The sequence below is a fragment of the Vidua macroura genome, chromosome Z (genome assembly GCF_024509145.1).
Source record: "Vidua macroura isolate BioBank_ID:100142 chromosome Z, ASM2450914v1, whole genome shotgun sequence".
Classification (NCBI taxonomy): Eukaryota; Metazoa; Chordata; class Aves; order Passeriformes; family Viduidae; genus Vidua; species Vidua macroura.
In genome coordinates this window covers 8,229,931-8,243,624 of record NC_071611.1, presented here as the reverse complement: position 1 = coordinate 8,243,624, position 13,694 = coordinate 8,229,931, and the positions used below count along the sequence as shown (strand labels likewise).

General features: G+C 40.8%; 1 protein-coding gene across 1 annotated transcript in view; it reads right to left on the bottom strand.

Annotated features, from left to right (window-relative positions):
- Positions 1-13,134, bottom strand: part of ROR2 (receptor tyrosine kinase like orphan receptor 2) — a 140,388-nt gene extending 127,254 nt beyond the window's left edge. The window contains exon 1 of the mRNA XM_054004365.1: positions 12,813-13,134. Within this exon, the coding sequence (XP_053860340.1) occupies positions 12,813-13,134 (322 nt within the window). The remainder of the gene's footprint in view (positions 1-12,812) is intronic.
- Between the last annotated feature and the right edge of the window lie 560 nt (positions 13,135-13,694).

Here is a 13,694-nt window from a genome sequence, read left to right as displayed (position 1 = left end):
CAAGTCATGGTTCACATTCTTCCTTAACCGAGCAGTCTCATGGAGACATGGTCAAGTTTGTCTTTAGATGGTTCAGGTTCACTCATTGTTGTCCAGTTCAACAAAAACTTACAGTGAACTATAAACTATCTTAATGCAAAAACACACATTAGTCAGGAAATCAAATCTTCACAAAGACTTATTTTCATTCAGATGTATAATTACATAAATGAAAGCATGAAGTAAGAAAGGAGACTAAAACAACTATTCTATTCCACATTACACTCTACAAAGGTCTGCCTGTCTAGATGAAGCCAGAAATAGGGACTCCATAGAAATGGCTGTTCATGTAAATTAAATACAAGGAAAATTAAGTTTCTGAGAATCCAATCAGAACTATTTCCACAGAGTTGGAGTGGCACTCTAGAGGTAATGAAACATGACCAATGAATTAGTGATGTAAGTCACTAATTATTCACTTATCATGTAAGTGCTAGTCTATATTTATCGCAAAATTCAATACATCAAAAATCATGCCTGACATAAGGTCTCTGATACACAACTGAAGAGAGAAGGGCTCACATACTATTATTTTAGTAAACATGAGAGACACAGAAACAAACCACTGCTGCTTCAACAGACATAAATGAAATACCAAACAATGTCGTTTTCAAAACTTTTTATGGTGAAGCAGTGGCTCATGCAGAATTCCTTTTTAAAAGGCTGTATTTACACCGCATGTCTGGGAAACACATAGAACACGAATACTTGTACTGCCTTCATCACTGTGGCTGTAATCATGTCAAACACCAATAAAAACTATGCAGAAATTAGGGAAATATCTGCTGACAACATTGTTGCATGGCAGACAAAATAATCCCAAGAAAATATCACAAATACTTATCAAATACTTAGAAGGATTTAGCCCAGTAACTGATAAGCCAGTAAAACAAGTCTTGGGTACCAAAAAAGTGAGCTCAGGAATATGTTCTTAGCCTTTAGCTGTTTTTTACAGTCTGCACATACTATAAAAATAATAACTTGGTTTCTAAATTAAAAAAAAATCCCTTCCTTGGATAGCTACTTAGAATATTAATTTATATAAAATGTTTTTTCTACAGAAGAGGTCAAATTACTTAAGTTTTGAGCAGTTCCAGACATTCTACATATTTAGGGGGTTACTAAAAGATTAAAATTGTTGCAGTTAACTTTGACATAATTTGAAGTTGAACTGCTTTATTTGCTAGTTAAATAGCATTTTGCCCCACTCTAGAGACTAAATTCACCGCAGAGCAGAGAATTCTTACCACTTCATAAATATCTTGTTAACAGCTATCCTATGACCTAGATAAGGCACTTCATCATGAAACAGAACATTAAATCAACTGAACTCATTTTTGTAAAGGCAGCAAAACAAACTGTAGCCTTTTCAGGAGGGAGGACAACCCTAATGGTGAAGAGATCGATGACTAATTGTATAAATGAAAATATTGGCTTTTTTCTCTCGGGATTCAGGAGAGATCCTTTCCAAATTATGGTTTTAAATTAAAGACATTTGGAGGTCTCAAATCTTGTCCCTTTTGGACATATAACTAAATCCCTAAACCACCACATATTTTCTAAAATCTTGGCAGTCTCTGCACTGAAAAAGCCCAGAACTGACCCAACTGACTCAGAATTACCAAAGAGAGTGGTTTCATCAGTTTAGAGGGAGAAAGGAAGAAATAAAGCAAGGAAAAAAAGAAAATGGGAAAAAGAAAGGAAAGGGGGAAAAGAAAGGAAAGGGGGAGAAGAAAGGAAAGGGGGAGAAGAAAGGAAAGGGGTGAGGGGTGAAAAGAAAGGCAAGGGGGAAAAAAAAAGAAAGGGGGAAAAAGAAAGGAAGGGAGGAGAAAAAAAATAAAAGGGTGAGGGGAAATGAATCCCCACACTAGGAAAAACAGCAAAGATGGGGGGAAAAAAACCACAAACAGTTCTATACATTAGACATGTACAACAATAAAGGATGTAATGATTTTCACTATTTAACAACTATGGTTTTGACATGCAGAAAAACAAAGCATGTTTTTTTTTTCCTAAATAAGCAGAGTCTATTGTTTCTTTTCTATAGCATTAAGGCTCCCAAAGGGCCAGAACTTGTAGATGATAAAATCTTCCTTCACACCTCTCTTCACTTTGAGCAGCAGCTGAAGTTTTCAGTTCCCTGCCATTCTACATTCACAAGCACATTAAACTCCCCTAAATTTGCTGTCACATATTCTTACAACCCTAACTCCATTTTTACACCCCACAGACATTTCTTTTCCTCATAAACTGGATCACAGTCCAGACGCTCTGCTCAGACATGTCCATCCACAGCACCTGTTCCCATACCACTCTTTGCAAACTTTAGTGTTCTATTTCATGTTAAAATAAGTATAGGTGCTGATACCAGCAGCTTCTCAAGCAACAAGACTTACAAAAGAGCATGCTAATCGTTCAGTCACAGAAAATCATCTCTTTGGAGGCATTTTTCCTACCTGCTGTCCAGGAATTTTTTTTTTTCCAAGACAGCTAGGAAGAGCCACTGTGGATCACTGACGTACTTAGTAGGCAACCATAACGCATCTATGAATTCCTAAGATCTGAAGTGCTATTTAATGGGCAAAGAATTAGTCAGAAAGAAAACATTCAAACAGCAAAACACCTAAATATCAGAAGGAAACATGTTATAGAGAAAAAGATTAAATCAAGGAACAGAAAAATAAGATGAAAGAAGAGGATGGGATGATGAGGAGGAAATGAGGAGAACCCTGTAGAGACAATGACAACTACACCTATTTATTCTTACATCAGTTTCACAATCTTAAACTCTTAACTTGTTTCATGTAAGTATTAATGCTTAAAAATGAATTTATATCATATCCTTCCGAAGCTAGAGTAGTTTCAGTTAATTGCCTTGGTCTTGCAACATGCAACTACTCACTCAATGTGGGACTTTGAAGAGTAAAAGAATTAGGAATACATGACCCAGTGTGAGATTAAAGGGTACAATTTTAATCTATGAAATTGATGCAGGCATGATATTAAGAGTGAGAGAGAGAAAATTGTCATTTGCAAAATTTTCTATGGTCTTTATCTGAACTCTGAAAAAAAAATGAGCATAACTATGAGATTCAGAAAAGAAGATGTAAGGGGAAAGGCTGAGAAAACAGTAGTGGTGAAGGAGGTGTTCAGAGAGATATCTACAAGGACACAAGATAATTTTTGGGAAGCATTTCTGTAAAAGTTTGATGAGACATTTCAGAAACCACAAAAACAAAATCAAGTACAATTACAAGACGTAGAGAAATAAATTGTAACAGGAAGTAATGTACTTGGATTGCAAACACATGTAAGCCTGCATGCCTGCCTGTGGAAGTCAGTGAATCTCTGCTTTTGTCAACTCTGGAGAACAGGCTATAGGAAGAAAACTGCTTCTAGTCTACTCTTTGGTTTCACACTGAAGTAAGACTTCCTAATAATTGCCTCTGTGGACATAATAAGTGTTCAGTAAATGTGAGATAACATTTTCTGGGTTTTGTAATTTTGGAAATATGCCATAAATCAACACCTTTGTTTTTGCAGTCCTTTCCTGCGTGAACACATCATACTCAAGTTCCAGAATCAAAGTTGCTCCTGACTTTAAATTTGGCTTTTGCATTACAGACCAGTGTAACTTCCGAAACCTGTCTTTCCTAACTCTGAATGCTCTTGTGTTTGACTAGCATGATCCTCTTCAAAATATTTTCCAGATGTGATATGTTCTTAAATAAAAACTAGCAAAAGTAAGTGTATTTTTCTCAAGAGCTACATTACCCAAAAGCTCTCTACATATAACATTTGAAAGAACCACGGTTGGGTTTTTTCTGTTGCTTTGAAAATGACAGTATCATGAACTTTGTTACAATTTCTCTACTACCTCTGTTAGAGAACACATTTCTGAATCATATTTCTACAATGACCCAGAAAGAAAAATATAAATGTGAGATCAGCTTTAGAAAAATAGCTTGGATGACTATCTGTAATTTCAGATATAAACATCAAAATTCACTGAGTTTGCAAAACCAAATCCAAAGAACAGACTCACCCTTTCAATGTATTTATTAAGTACTGCTTCTGGTCTGGCTAGAAATACTTTTAAAAAAACCAATTTGTTGTATTAAATTGTTTCCAGGCAGATCTATGAAGCAGAGTTATTTTTAAAATTTAAACAACAGCAGATATGTTTTTCTCATGTAGGTTTGGTTCAGATCCTATTCAAGCTTGTAATTGTATCTACATACTACCACTTTTCCCTTTGTAAGGTATTCTGGTCTACCATGGAAGGAGTCATCATTAACCATCACTGTAACTACAATTTTAAAAACATCTTTTTATGTTTAAGCTCATCCTTCAACTACCAAGTTCCTAGAGTATCATAAATTATTTTAATTTCCCACTCCCTGGTAAAGAAAATTCTTATAGGAATGGAATGCTCTGGTTTCTCTGACATAGACTCCTCCCCTTTTTTCTTTTCAGCTTGCTGAAAGAAATGTTTCACATCTACTCAAAAGAACTTTAATCTTTATTTCTGCACTGGAAGTTGTAAGATTTAAAGAATTACAGATAGATGCTAAAAAATTCTTAGTATTTTCAACTTACAGAATAGTCAAGAAGATTTAATAGGTCTTTCGAATTTTCACAAAACTTCAATTCTGTCCATTTCTTTCTTTATTGTACTGAAAAAACTCTGTTGTTTTATTAAAACCTTTAATTTCAAAGCTCATCTATTCTTACCTATAATGCAATGAAAAACTCAGTGGACTCCTAAAATGCAGCTTAAGCAACAATTGCTGACGATTCATGAGTTCTAACACAAAGACAAATGGCTAAGGCAGTTTGTGGTAAGAATCTGGCAACTAATTAAACACCTGTTTGCAGACTAGACTTTTGAGACAGGCGAGAGAATTTTCTTATTCAAACTGCACAGGTTCAGCTTTACTCTGCACAATCCATTACAATCCATCAATTACAATAATATTGTGGAATTGTCACTAAAATTTCTAGCTCACGTAACTATGTTGATACTTTTACATATCTGATTTTCTGTCCAAGAATAAAGTTCCATGGCAATTTAAGCTCTGCCAGGGCTGACATGTGCTTGCCCTCGCAGCCATCTACTATCTATTCCCCACATCAGTGCTGGTGGATCTTGGATGCATGGGACTGGAGGGAATCCAATTCAGGGAGCCTGGACAGAAGGGTTAATTTTCATCCAGTCAGCTCTCTGATATACCGTTTCCCTGGTTTTGTATTGCTTGACAAATATACATCAGGGCAGCACATGTCAAAAGGATATTTTATTTAAAAAATGCTCCTCTAGTTTGTCAGAAAAATGTGGAAACCAACACATATTTAGAACCAGAACAGAATTGTTATTGCCTGAAATAAAAGGCTATGTATGATATTATATTTGGGTTCTCTGTTTGCAGCCTTCACTTGCCTATTTATACTTTTGGATTTTTAAGAAGGGATAAATTTTGTTATATACAGAAACACTGCTGCAAACGGTAGTAGCTCTAGTGTTATTACTGGACTTTTTCTATAACACAGTTCTGCTGTGTCACTTTTCCAAACTAGAAACAAGCACAGCAAAACCATTTGTTAACTTATTATCCAGAATACATGCTCTCTCATTTTAAGCATAAAAAAATCTTAGTGTTCTCTTTATATCCTATAACTTCTTCCTAAACTTTCAGATGATAAATGACACAGAAAATTTTATACATTGTTAGGGCATCTTAAGCTTTCAAGAAGTTTTATTTATTATTGGTTCATACAAGAGATTGACAGAACCTACTTTAAAGTTATTTAGCTGCTGTAGTCCAAGACTGCCAAGTAACTGCCATTTTTCCTTTTTTTCCCCCCATTTTCTCATTTGCAGACCTTGCTGTATTCAACAATATTTTTGATATACTCATATGAATAATTTCTCATGCAAATCCAAGCAAATTGAATTAATGTCTCTAGAACAGTCCTTCTTGGCTTTTTTCCTCCAGAGACATCTTATTCTTATACAATCAGACCTTTGTCTGTTCTGCTTCCAAAGCGAAGAAGAACAAACAAGCAAGGTCCCACAACATCTTCATCCAATCTGAGGCGGCACTGCTGCATCTCAGACCTCCTGTCTCTCAATGTGCAATGTTAACATCTTCTGTGAAACATGGCTCCAACACCTGAGGTGTGTGTACTTTGAGTTAACCTGCTCCTAGGATTTCCCTGGGCTGCTTACCTCTGTCCCTAAACTTTGTTCTGTAAAAAAATCTTTTGTGTCTCCTCTACAACCAATTTAGAGGTATGACATCCATCTATTCTGTTGCAGACATGGAAGAAACCAATCTCCTCCATTTGTGCAGCAGCCTGCCACTCTCACAAGTCTGCCTTTGGTAGAGCCCTGTGATTCCTCTTTTAGACTTATATACAATAATTTTTGGTTTTTTCCTTATTCATTTGACTTAGGAGAGTGTTTCTGACCAGTAGAAATCAAGTTTATTATTTTCAAACCATTAATTTTTATACTTAAAGACTCATTAATAAAATTCCTCCTGTCTTTTGTGGTACATTTTCTGTTCTCTATCTACAAAATAACTGAATATGTGACTGTGTTACTGCTCTGGTAAAGAATAATCCATTGTTAGTTTCATGTATGATTCAACTAGACAGTTGTGTAGTTTGTTTTGAAAAGTAAGCCTTCAGAATTTTAGAACTCTTACAGAATTTGCCTCTTCTTTATACAACCAGTCAAGTTATTCTTCTTACACAGACAATACCACAGGGGAAAAAAATAATGTTAAGGTGTTAAACTGTGAAAATCAAGGAAAATAATTTTTAGAAACTACTTCACCTTGAAAACATACTTACCAGATTAACTGTTAAATGAACACCCTAGAGCAGTTCTGATGAAGACAAGTGTCAAGGGATGAAGACAAGTAACCTGAAGTTACTGAATTAGATATTTATGCCATTCATATAAAAGGAAGTCTAATAAAGGAAGTACAAGACAGAAATCTAAGTTCAGTAGAGGTTTCACAGGTATGACAATATACACATGGTGCATTTTGGTCAAGAAAGAATACTGATTCTATTTGTTGTTGTCTTAAAATCACACCTGAATAGAAATTTCAAATCCCAAAGGTACATTAGATATGTCTCCCATGTGACATTGATGGATTGCTCAGGGAAAAAATGGCAAATTTGGGATCCAATCTCATTTCCTGATTCAGCTACTCACACTTTAAAACCAAACTCTGGCAAACTGTGTTTGTCCCTAACAGTTCCCCAGTAATTTCACTTTGATGTTTCTGCAAGCTGTACCCAGACAACACTCCTTTCTGTTTCTTCAACAAAAATCATTACAGAGAAGAAAAACATTACTTATCTCTTGTGCTAATTCTCTGTCCGTGTATTCTTCTACTTCTCTATGGCTACTTTCCAGTGGAGCTAGCTTGCTGATTTAACTAAATAAACCAAGAGCTTCAGGTGTCTGTAAAACTATGCCCTCACCAACCTACAGCCTTCCCTTTAGGAGATGTCAGTGAACTCTGCTCTAGACTCAGAGGGACAGGCATTCATTCTTCATATACTTTCTGCAGAACCAGTACTACACGATACCCTTCCTCTCCCTCAGCTACTGTATCACTCTTTTTCACCATCAAAGACAGGCACACATTACAGCAAAACCGCAAGGCAATAATATACGTGAGAGCTAATTCGATCAGCACAGAGGAGTATGTTCCCTGTGCTTCATGAAGCAGCATACTCTACTACTGATGCATGTGCCCAATGGGTCAAGGAGATATACACAGACTCATTTAACACCTGCTCAGAAGGGTGGAACTGTCTGTGGGATACTCTCACAGAGCCTTCAACACTGGTGGAATTCATTTACTTATGCCTGTCACAGTAACAGTGCACTACTTAGTGAAATGTATTTCTATTGTGATTTCTTGCTCTCAGCGATACTACAATGCAGATTTGTTAGTGTTCTTAAATTAAAGCTTTTGCCCATTGCCATCTAAAAGACAAAGTCACAATTTTTTAGCTAAGAGATCACCTTTTGACTTTTTGAAAAGTATATTTTATGGCCTGGAAAGTCATGTACAGACATTTTTAGTTTTAAAAAAAGATTACCAGCTGGCATCACTTGGAAGTGGAAGTCCTTTCCCAAGCTGGCCAAACAGATGTCAAGAGAAAAAGCTTGTTTGTGAGTAAGGTCTGCAGAAAACATCAGCAAAACTATCTAGCAGGATTCTGCAACTGAATATTGATGTACGGCAAAGGCCCAGAAAAAGTAAATGCAAAAAGCTGGTAAGGGACATTTCACTACTAACGTTTCAACAAAACCAAGAGAAAGCACAGTAATTCAAGTAAAATCCATGTTTGTCTCAAATGATTACTAGTAAGGCTGTAGCAGTCTTTAGTAGAGTAACAACTAAAAGTAGGATTAACAAACAATGCATCTTCTTTCAGTGCAACAAAATCCTGTCGTTCCTTTTCTTTGAAGCGTTAACTACTTTGTAGTCACTGGATTAGAAGATTTGAGTGCTTGCATGCTTTCCAGACATGCTGAGCCTAATGACAACTTCCTTTATAAAGCAACAGCCTCACAATGAATAAACAAACTTAAATAGGAAACCATTCTTTGCACGGAGAACAGAGTGACAGATGCTATAAATTAGATGGAATACTGTAAGTAGCATTTCTTCCTTCTGAGCAACCACACAAGGCAACAGTGAACATCTACAGAAAGAACTATTACCTTTGAAACAATGAAAAAAAGTTTGCTTAGTATTTTTTCATCTGCAATATTAAAAAAATACATACAAAGAGACCTTTAAAATATATTCTCTCAATCAGAAGTATGATTAAAAGGTTGAGATGCTGACTGCTTCTAAAAGATATTTTTATTGAATCTAAAATGTGAATTTAAGACTCTGAGAATAAGCTATGAAAAGAACTCCACAAGTCTTCTATACAGAAGATTCTCGCAGCTATCAAACAAACCCCAGTATTTCTTACCATTCTTTCCTTTTACTCTTGCTTCTCACTGGTTGGTGGACTAAGACTGTCAGTTTCCTAATTAGTGGTCAAACGTATTTCCATGCCAATGCCTGAAAGCTATTCACACCTTAGACAAAGTGCAGTGAGTTTAGAAAAAAGATCAACTTTTCTGCAAACAACTGAAAACTCAGTAGATAGGATTCATTTGCCTTGTCTCCCATCTCGTCCTTTTCTTCCAGCATCTTCCATTTATGTGCTGTTTACAGCAACAAAGAGATTAAGGGGAAAAGTGTAATTCCACTACAAATGCTTAATTTAATTGAGACACTCAAGAGGAAAAAAAACATATAGTGTCAACTCTTGACCCAAAGATAAACTTCATCCCTAAATGAACAACTTAATTATGCTAGAAAGGTTTGATTAAGATTTGACCTAGAAATAGTTAATGTGGTCAATATAATTTATTAAAAGCTATCTGCAAACTCCTTGTATTCAAAGATGTACTGACTTTTTTCAGATGATTAGTGTACAGTTTCCAGAGCTGAATCTCTTGCATTAAATTCAGGATGGAGCTATAGCTAAATCTTACGTAACTTTCAAGATTTAAGTATTTTACAACTTTTTGTAGTTCAGAATTTAAAGGCATTCAAAAGTAATCCATATTTGTATTAATTTCTCCATAAACATTGTAAAAATGTTTGAAATTAGAGGGGTTTTTTTCCTTTATGAAGTTAGGTAGAAGTTTACAAACTTCAGGGCTTTCAAAATCATAGCATGAGTTACCATTACGTTTTCATTCCTAGACATTCTGTTGATGTTCTGGTGTTTGTTTTTTGGGGTTTCTTTGTTTGTTTTTTGTTGTTGTTTTTCTTTTTTTTAACGCTGCATTCTGCATATTTCTCAAGTTCACATAAGCATTTACTTCCAGTTGATTAAACGTCTTTTCCTATTTAATGGCAAGGGGGCAAACGTCTGTAAGCCAGGTCCATTGTGCATCACCATTTTCAACATTGCCTCTCACCTGGCCATATTCTAAAACTGAGCACTGAAAAGGCTGAAATAACATTTTCAAAAATAAACCTTTAAATGAAATGTAGATTAACAAATACTCTGTTTACCATTAAGCAAATCTAATTAAACAGAAGAATGCCCCTCAACAATAGAAGTACACAAGAATTTATTGCTGTGATTATGGGCTCTCAACCACCGTGCTGCTTATTCAGAGAAGAAAATGGAGTCTCAAACTTCATGCCTATCGAGTAGAGTGAATCCACACTTTCTACGGGTGGTTGAGACGATTATCACATGCCTGCTTATGAGGTAGTGCTAAAAAATAAGATAAATCCCAAATACACTTTTAATGGTAATTTATGATTTTATACTGCCTCCGAGAAGGTTGAAACCTGACATGCCTCCTGAGAGCATCTACAAGCGGACGGGGTAGTACACTGCCCACAATAGAAGACGGAGGTACACTGCCACACTCCCAGCGCCTTCCCAGCCCGTTTTCCCAGCGCCAGGCGCTCCACCCGCGGGCAGCTCCGTGCCCGGCCAGAGGTTCCCGGGAGCCCGCACCCCTCCACTGTCCGGGAAGCCGTGGGGAGGCTCTGGGAAGGCACAGAGAGTCGGCCGTGGCAGATGCACCAGCGATGGTATTCTCGAGCAGCAGCGGGGGTCAAGAGAACGAAGGAAGGAAGAAAGGAAAGAAGTTCACGGGACACTTGTGCACACCTCCCTGCCGCTGCATTCGGAAAACAGAGCGAGCTGCTCAGGGTAAAGGGGATGAAGCGGGGACGGGGACAGACAATCTGGCATCTCCTCTCGCAACCGTCGGAGGAGACCGCCATCCTCCCTGCGGCCCCGGGGGATCCCCGGAGCCCGGGACCCCGCAGGAGGGGCAGAGCAGCGGGGCAGCTTCTTCAAAGGGAGCAATAAAGGCTCTAGGAAAAATAAAGGCGACGGGAACTGACCCCAAATCCGCGAGCTGTAACATGCCCGCCTCCTGCTCTCGCCCCGGAAAGCTCCCAGACCTCTATCTTTCTGCTGACCCTCTCCCTTCATGGCAAAGCAACAAATGGCAAGACCTCGGTCCCCGGAGCTGAATAACAGGAAATATAGGCATCTGTCACCTCCCGGGGAGAGCTAAATGGATTAGCGAAAGCAACAAAGGGAAGAAAAGCTCTTTCAAACGTGCAATTGATTAACAAGTCTCCTCTAATCTACAGCATCACTGTTTTTCCTTAAAGACAGCATCGGTCTCCTCCAGCACGTCGGTGCAATTAAGTTAAAGGCAGGAAAGGCGGGAGAGGAAGGCACTGCTAACCCGCCGAGCTCCCGCGCTGCCCGGTGAGGACAGAACGGGAAGGGTTACAAACCTGGCATGGAAATGGTGCAGCCTTGTCATCTGCTTCCTCAGTCCCTGGGCAAAGACTCCCGGGAAGGACTTTACTCTGAGAGTAAAGTTTATCTGCTGCAGAGGGGGAGAAGGCAATTTTCCAGAGAATGGCTTCATGAAAGATCAAAGAGCTGGATCCGGCAGCTCGTACCTCAACGGTGCATTTCACATCCCAGAGAAAACGAAAACGTTAAGCCTCCCCTTTCCTGCTCTGAAAGCACCACACAACTTCGGCGCAAATGGAGGAGGGAAAAAAAATTTTAAAAATTTTGAAAAAGAAAAAAAAAGGGAAAAAAAAAGTTCATGCGGCTTTTTTTACAGGAACTGTCTTACACCATCGTGGCTCTCCAACCCCACACGTTCCCTTAAGGCCTCTAAATCACGGAGCTACCCCTCGGAGATGCCGGACAAACTGGCATCTATTCAGCAGCCGCACCGCTGCTGCCACGGCGCAAGGTTAGATGTTAATAGGGACAGTTTATTCAGCCCTAAAAACAATCGCGGAGCTCACTGAACCGCGCGTCCTGAGCCACAGTCTGACCTCCTCAGTCCCTGAGGGTCGGCCAGGTACACAGAGAAAATGGGACACTCTAAAGCGCAAAAACACACGGAAAGAAACCCCGCCGAGCCTCCATGAGCTGCAAGCACGGCGGCTGCCCCCTCGCCCACTCAACTTTAATCCGCTCCTGGTTCCCGCTGAGATTCTGGCAACACTCAACGTCCCAAATAAAAACGCATTATTATAACCATTCCGAGGAGAGGGCTGGGGGGCGGGCAGAGTGAAGGAGGAAGCTCCGCTCATTGCTATCCCCCCTCGGCAATAACAAAACCCAGAACTTTTCCTTTGTTTTCTCCTTCTTTCTCCCTCCACCCTGCCCCCCCTCAGTGGCTACCAACCAGCCTCGGAGCGCTGAGCCGGCCGAAAAGAGACACGAAGCGCCTCCTGCCCGAGTGGGGCAGGGGCGCGGGGATGCGCTCTGGGTAAAAATTGTAGCTGCCCTCGCCTCCTGCCAACCCCCGCCCCTCGTAAAGAGCATAACATCAGTTTTCCATTGTGCCAAGAACTGATGGGAAAAAAGAAAAAGAAAAAAAAAAAAAAAGGAAGAAATGGATGGCGGAGAGAAAGCGAGAAAGGAAGAAAGACAATAAAATAAAAGAAAGAGGGGGGGGAAATAAAATAAAAGAAAAAAGGTAGGAAAGGAAGGAAAAGTACATAACATGAATCACCACCTGTGGATGCTGGCGGGTCCGCCGATCCCAAATGGATACGCGCAATTCTCCTAGGAACAGGAGCAACTTTCCCTGCCTCCCCTCTCCCCATACACCCCTACTCGAAGAGCAGAAGCATCCTCCCCTCCACCCAGGAGGGGCAGCTCCTTACCTGCGGCGCGGAGGCGAAGGAGCGAGGCGGCCGCCAGCAGGAGCAGGAGGCGGCCCGCCGGCCCCCGCCGTCCCTCCGCCGCCGCGGGGTCCATGCTGCCCGCCCGGCCGCCGCGGCACAGATCCCGCAGGAAGCCGCAGGGAGCAGCGCCTGCGGACGGAGAGGGGTCCGGTGGCGCTGCCGCAAGCTCGTCCCGGGCTCCGCCGCCCCAGCCCTGAGCTCCCGCTAACGGACCGTCCCCGACTGGGGGCGGAGGAAGCGGCGCTCCTTTCCCCTCCTCCTCCTCCGCCTCCTCCTCCTCCGCCTCCTCCTTCCCCAGCATCCGAACGCCACCCGAGGCTCGACGGAGGGGAGGGGAGCGGCGCCGGGGGGCGGACGGGACCAGGACAGTCCCTTCGCTCCGGCACCCTCTGCCGGGGGCAGCCTCCGGCCCCAGCCCTGGCCCCCGGCGAGTCCGCGCATACTTTTCCCTCCGCACTCCACGATCACCCGGAGCCAGCAGGAGCTGGGCCCCCTCTGAAAGGCGAGTCCTGCTCCCAGAAGCCTCAGGAGCCTGCAACCTTCCTCACAAAAATCCCCAGTAACACAAAAAGGAGTGGGCGAAGGGCACATCGGCCAAAACCGCTACGGCTTTTCTCCTTTGCCTTCTTCCTCCTCGCTGCACAACTAGAGTGTTAAAAGCAGTAGATTGAAAACAGTTTCTCCTGCCCCCAAAGCGCCCAGGAGCGTCAGCCCCGCCGCACGTACTCCGAGAGGCGAGAACCAGCGCGGCTGGGATCTTCTTTGTGCTCTACCGATTTCTCATGATGGGGTGTCAAAAGTTTTCTTTCTATCTTCAGCAGGCAAAAAATATTCTGCTGCCAGTAAAGTTTCAAAATATTT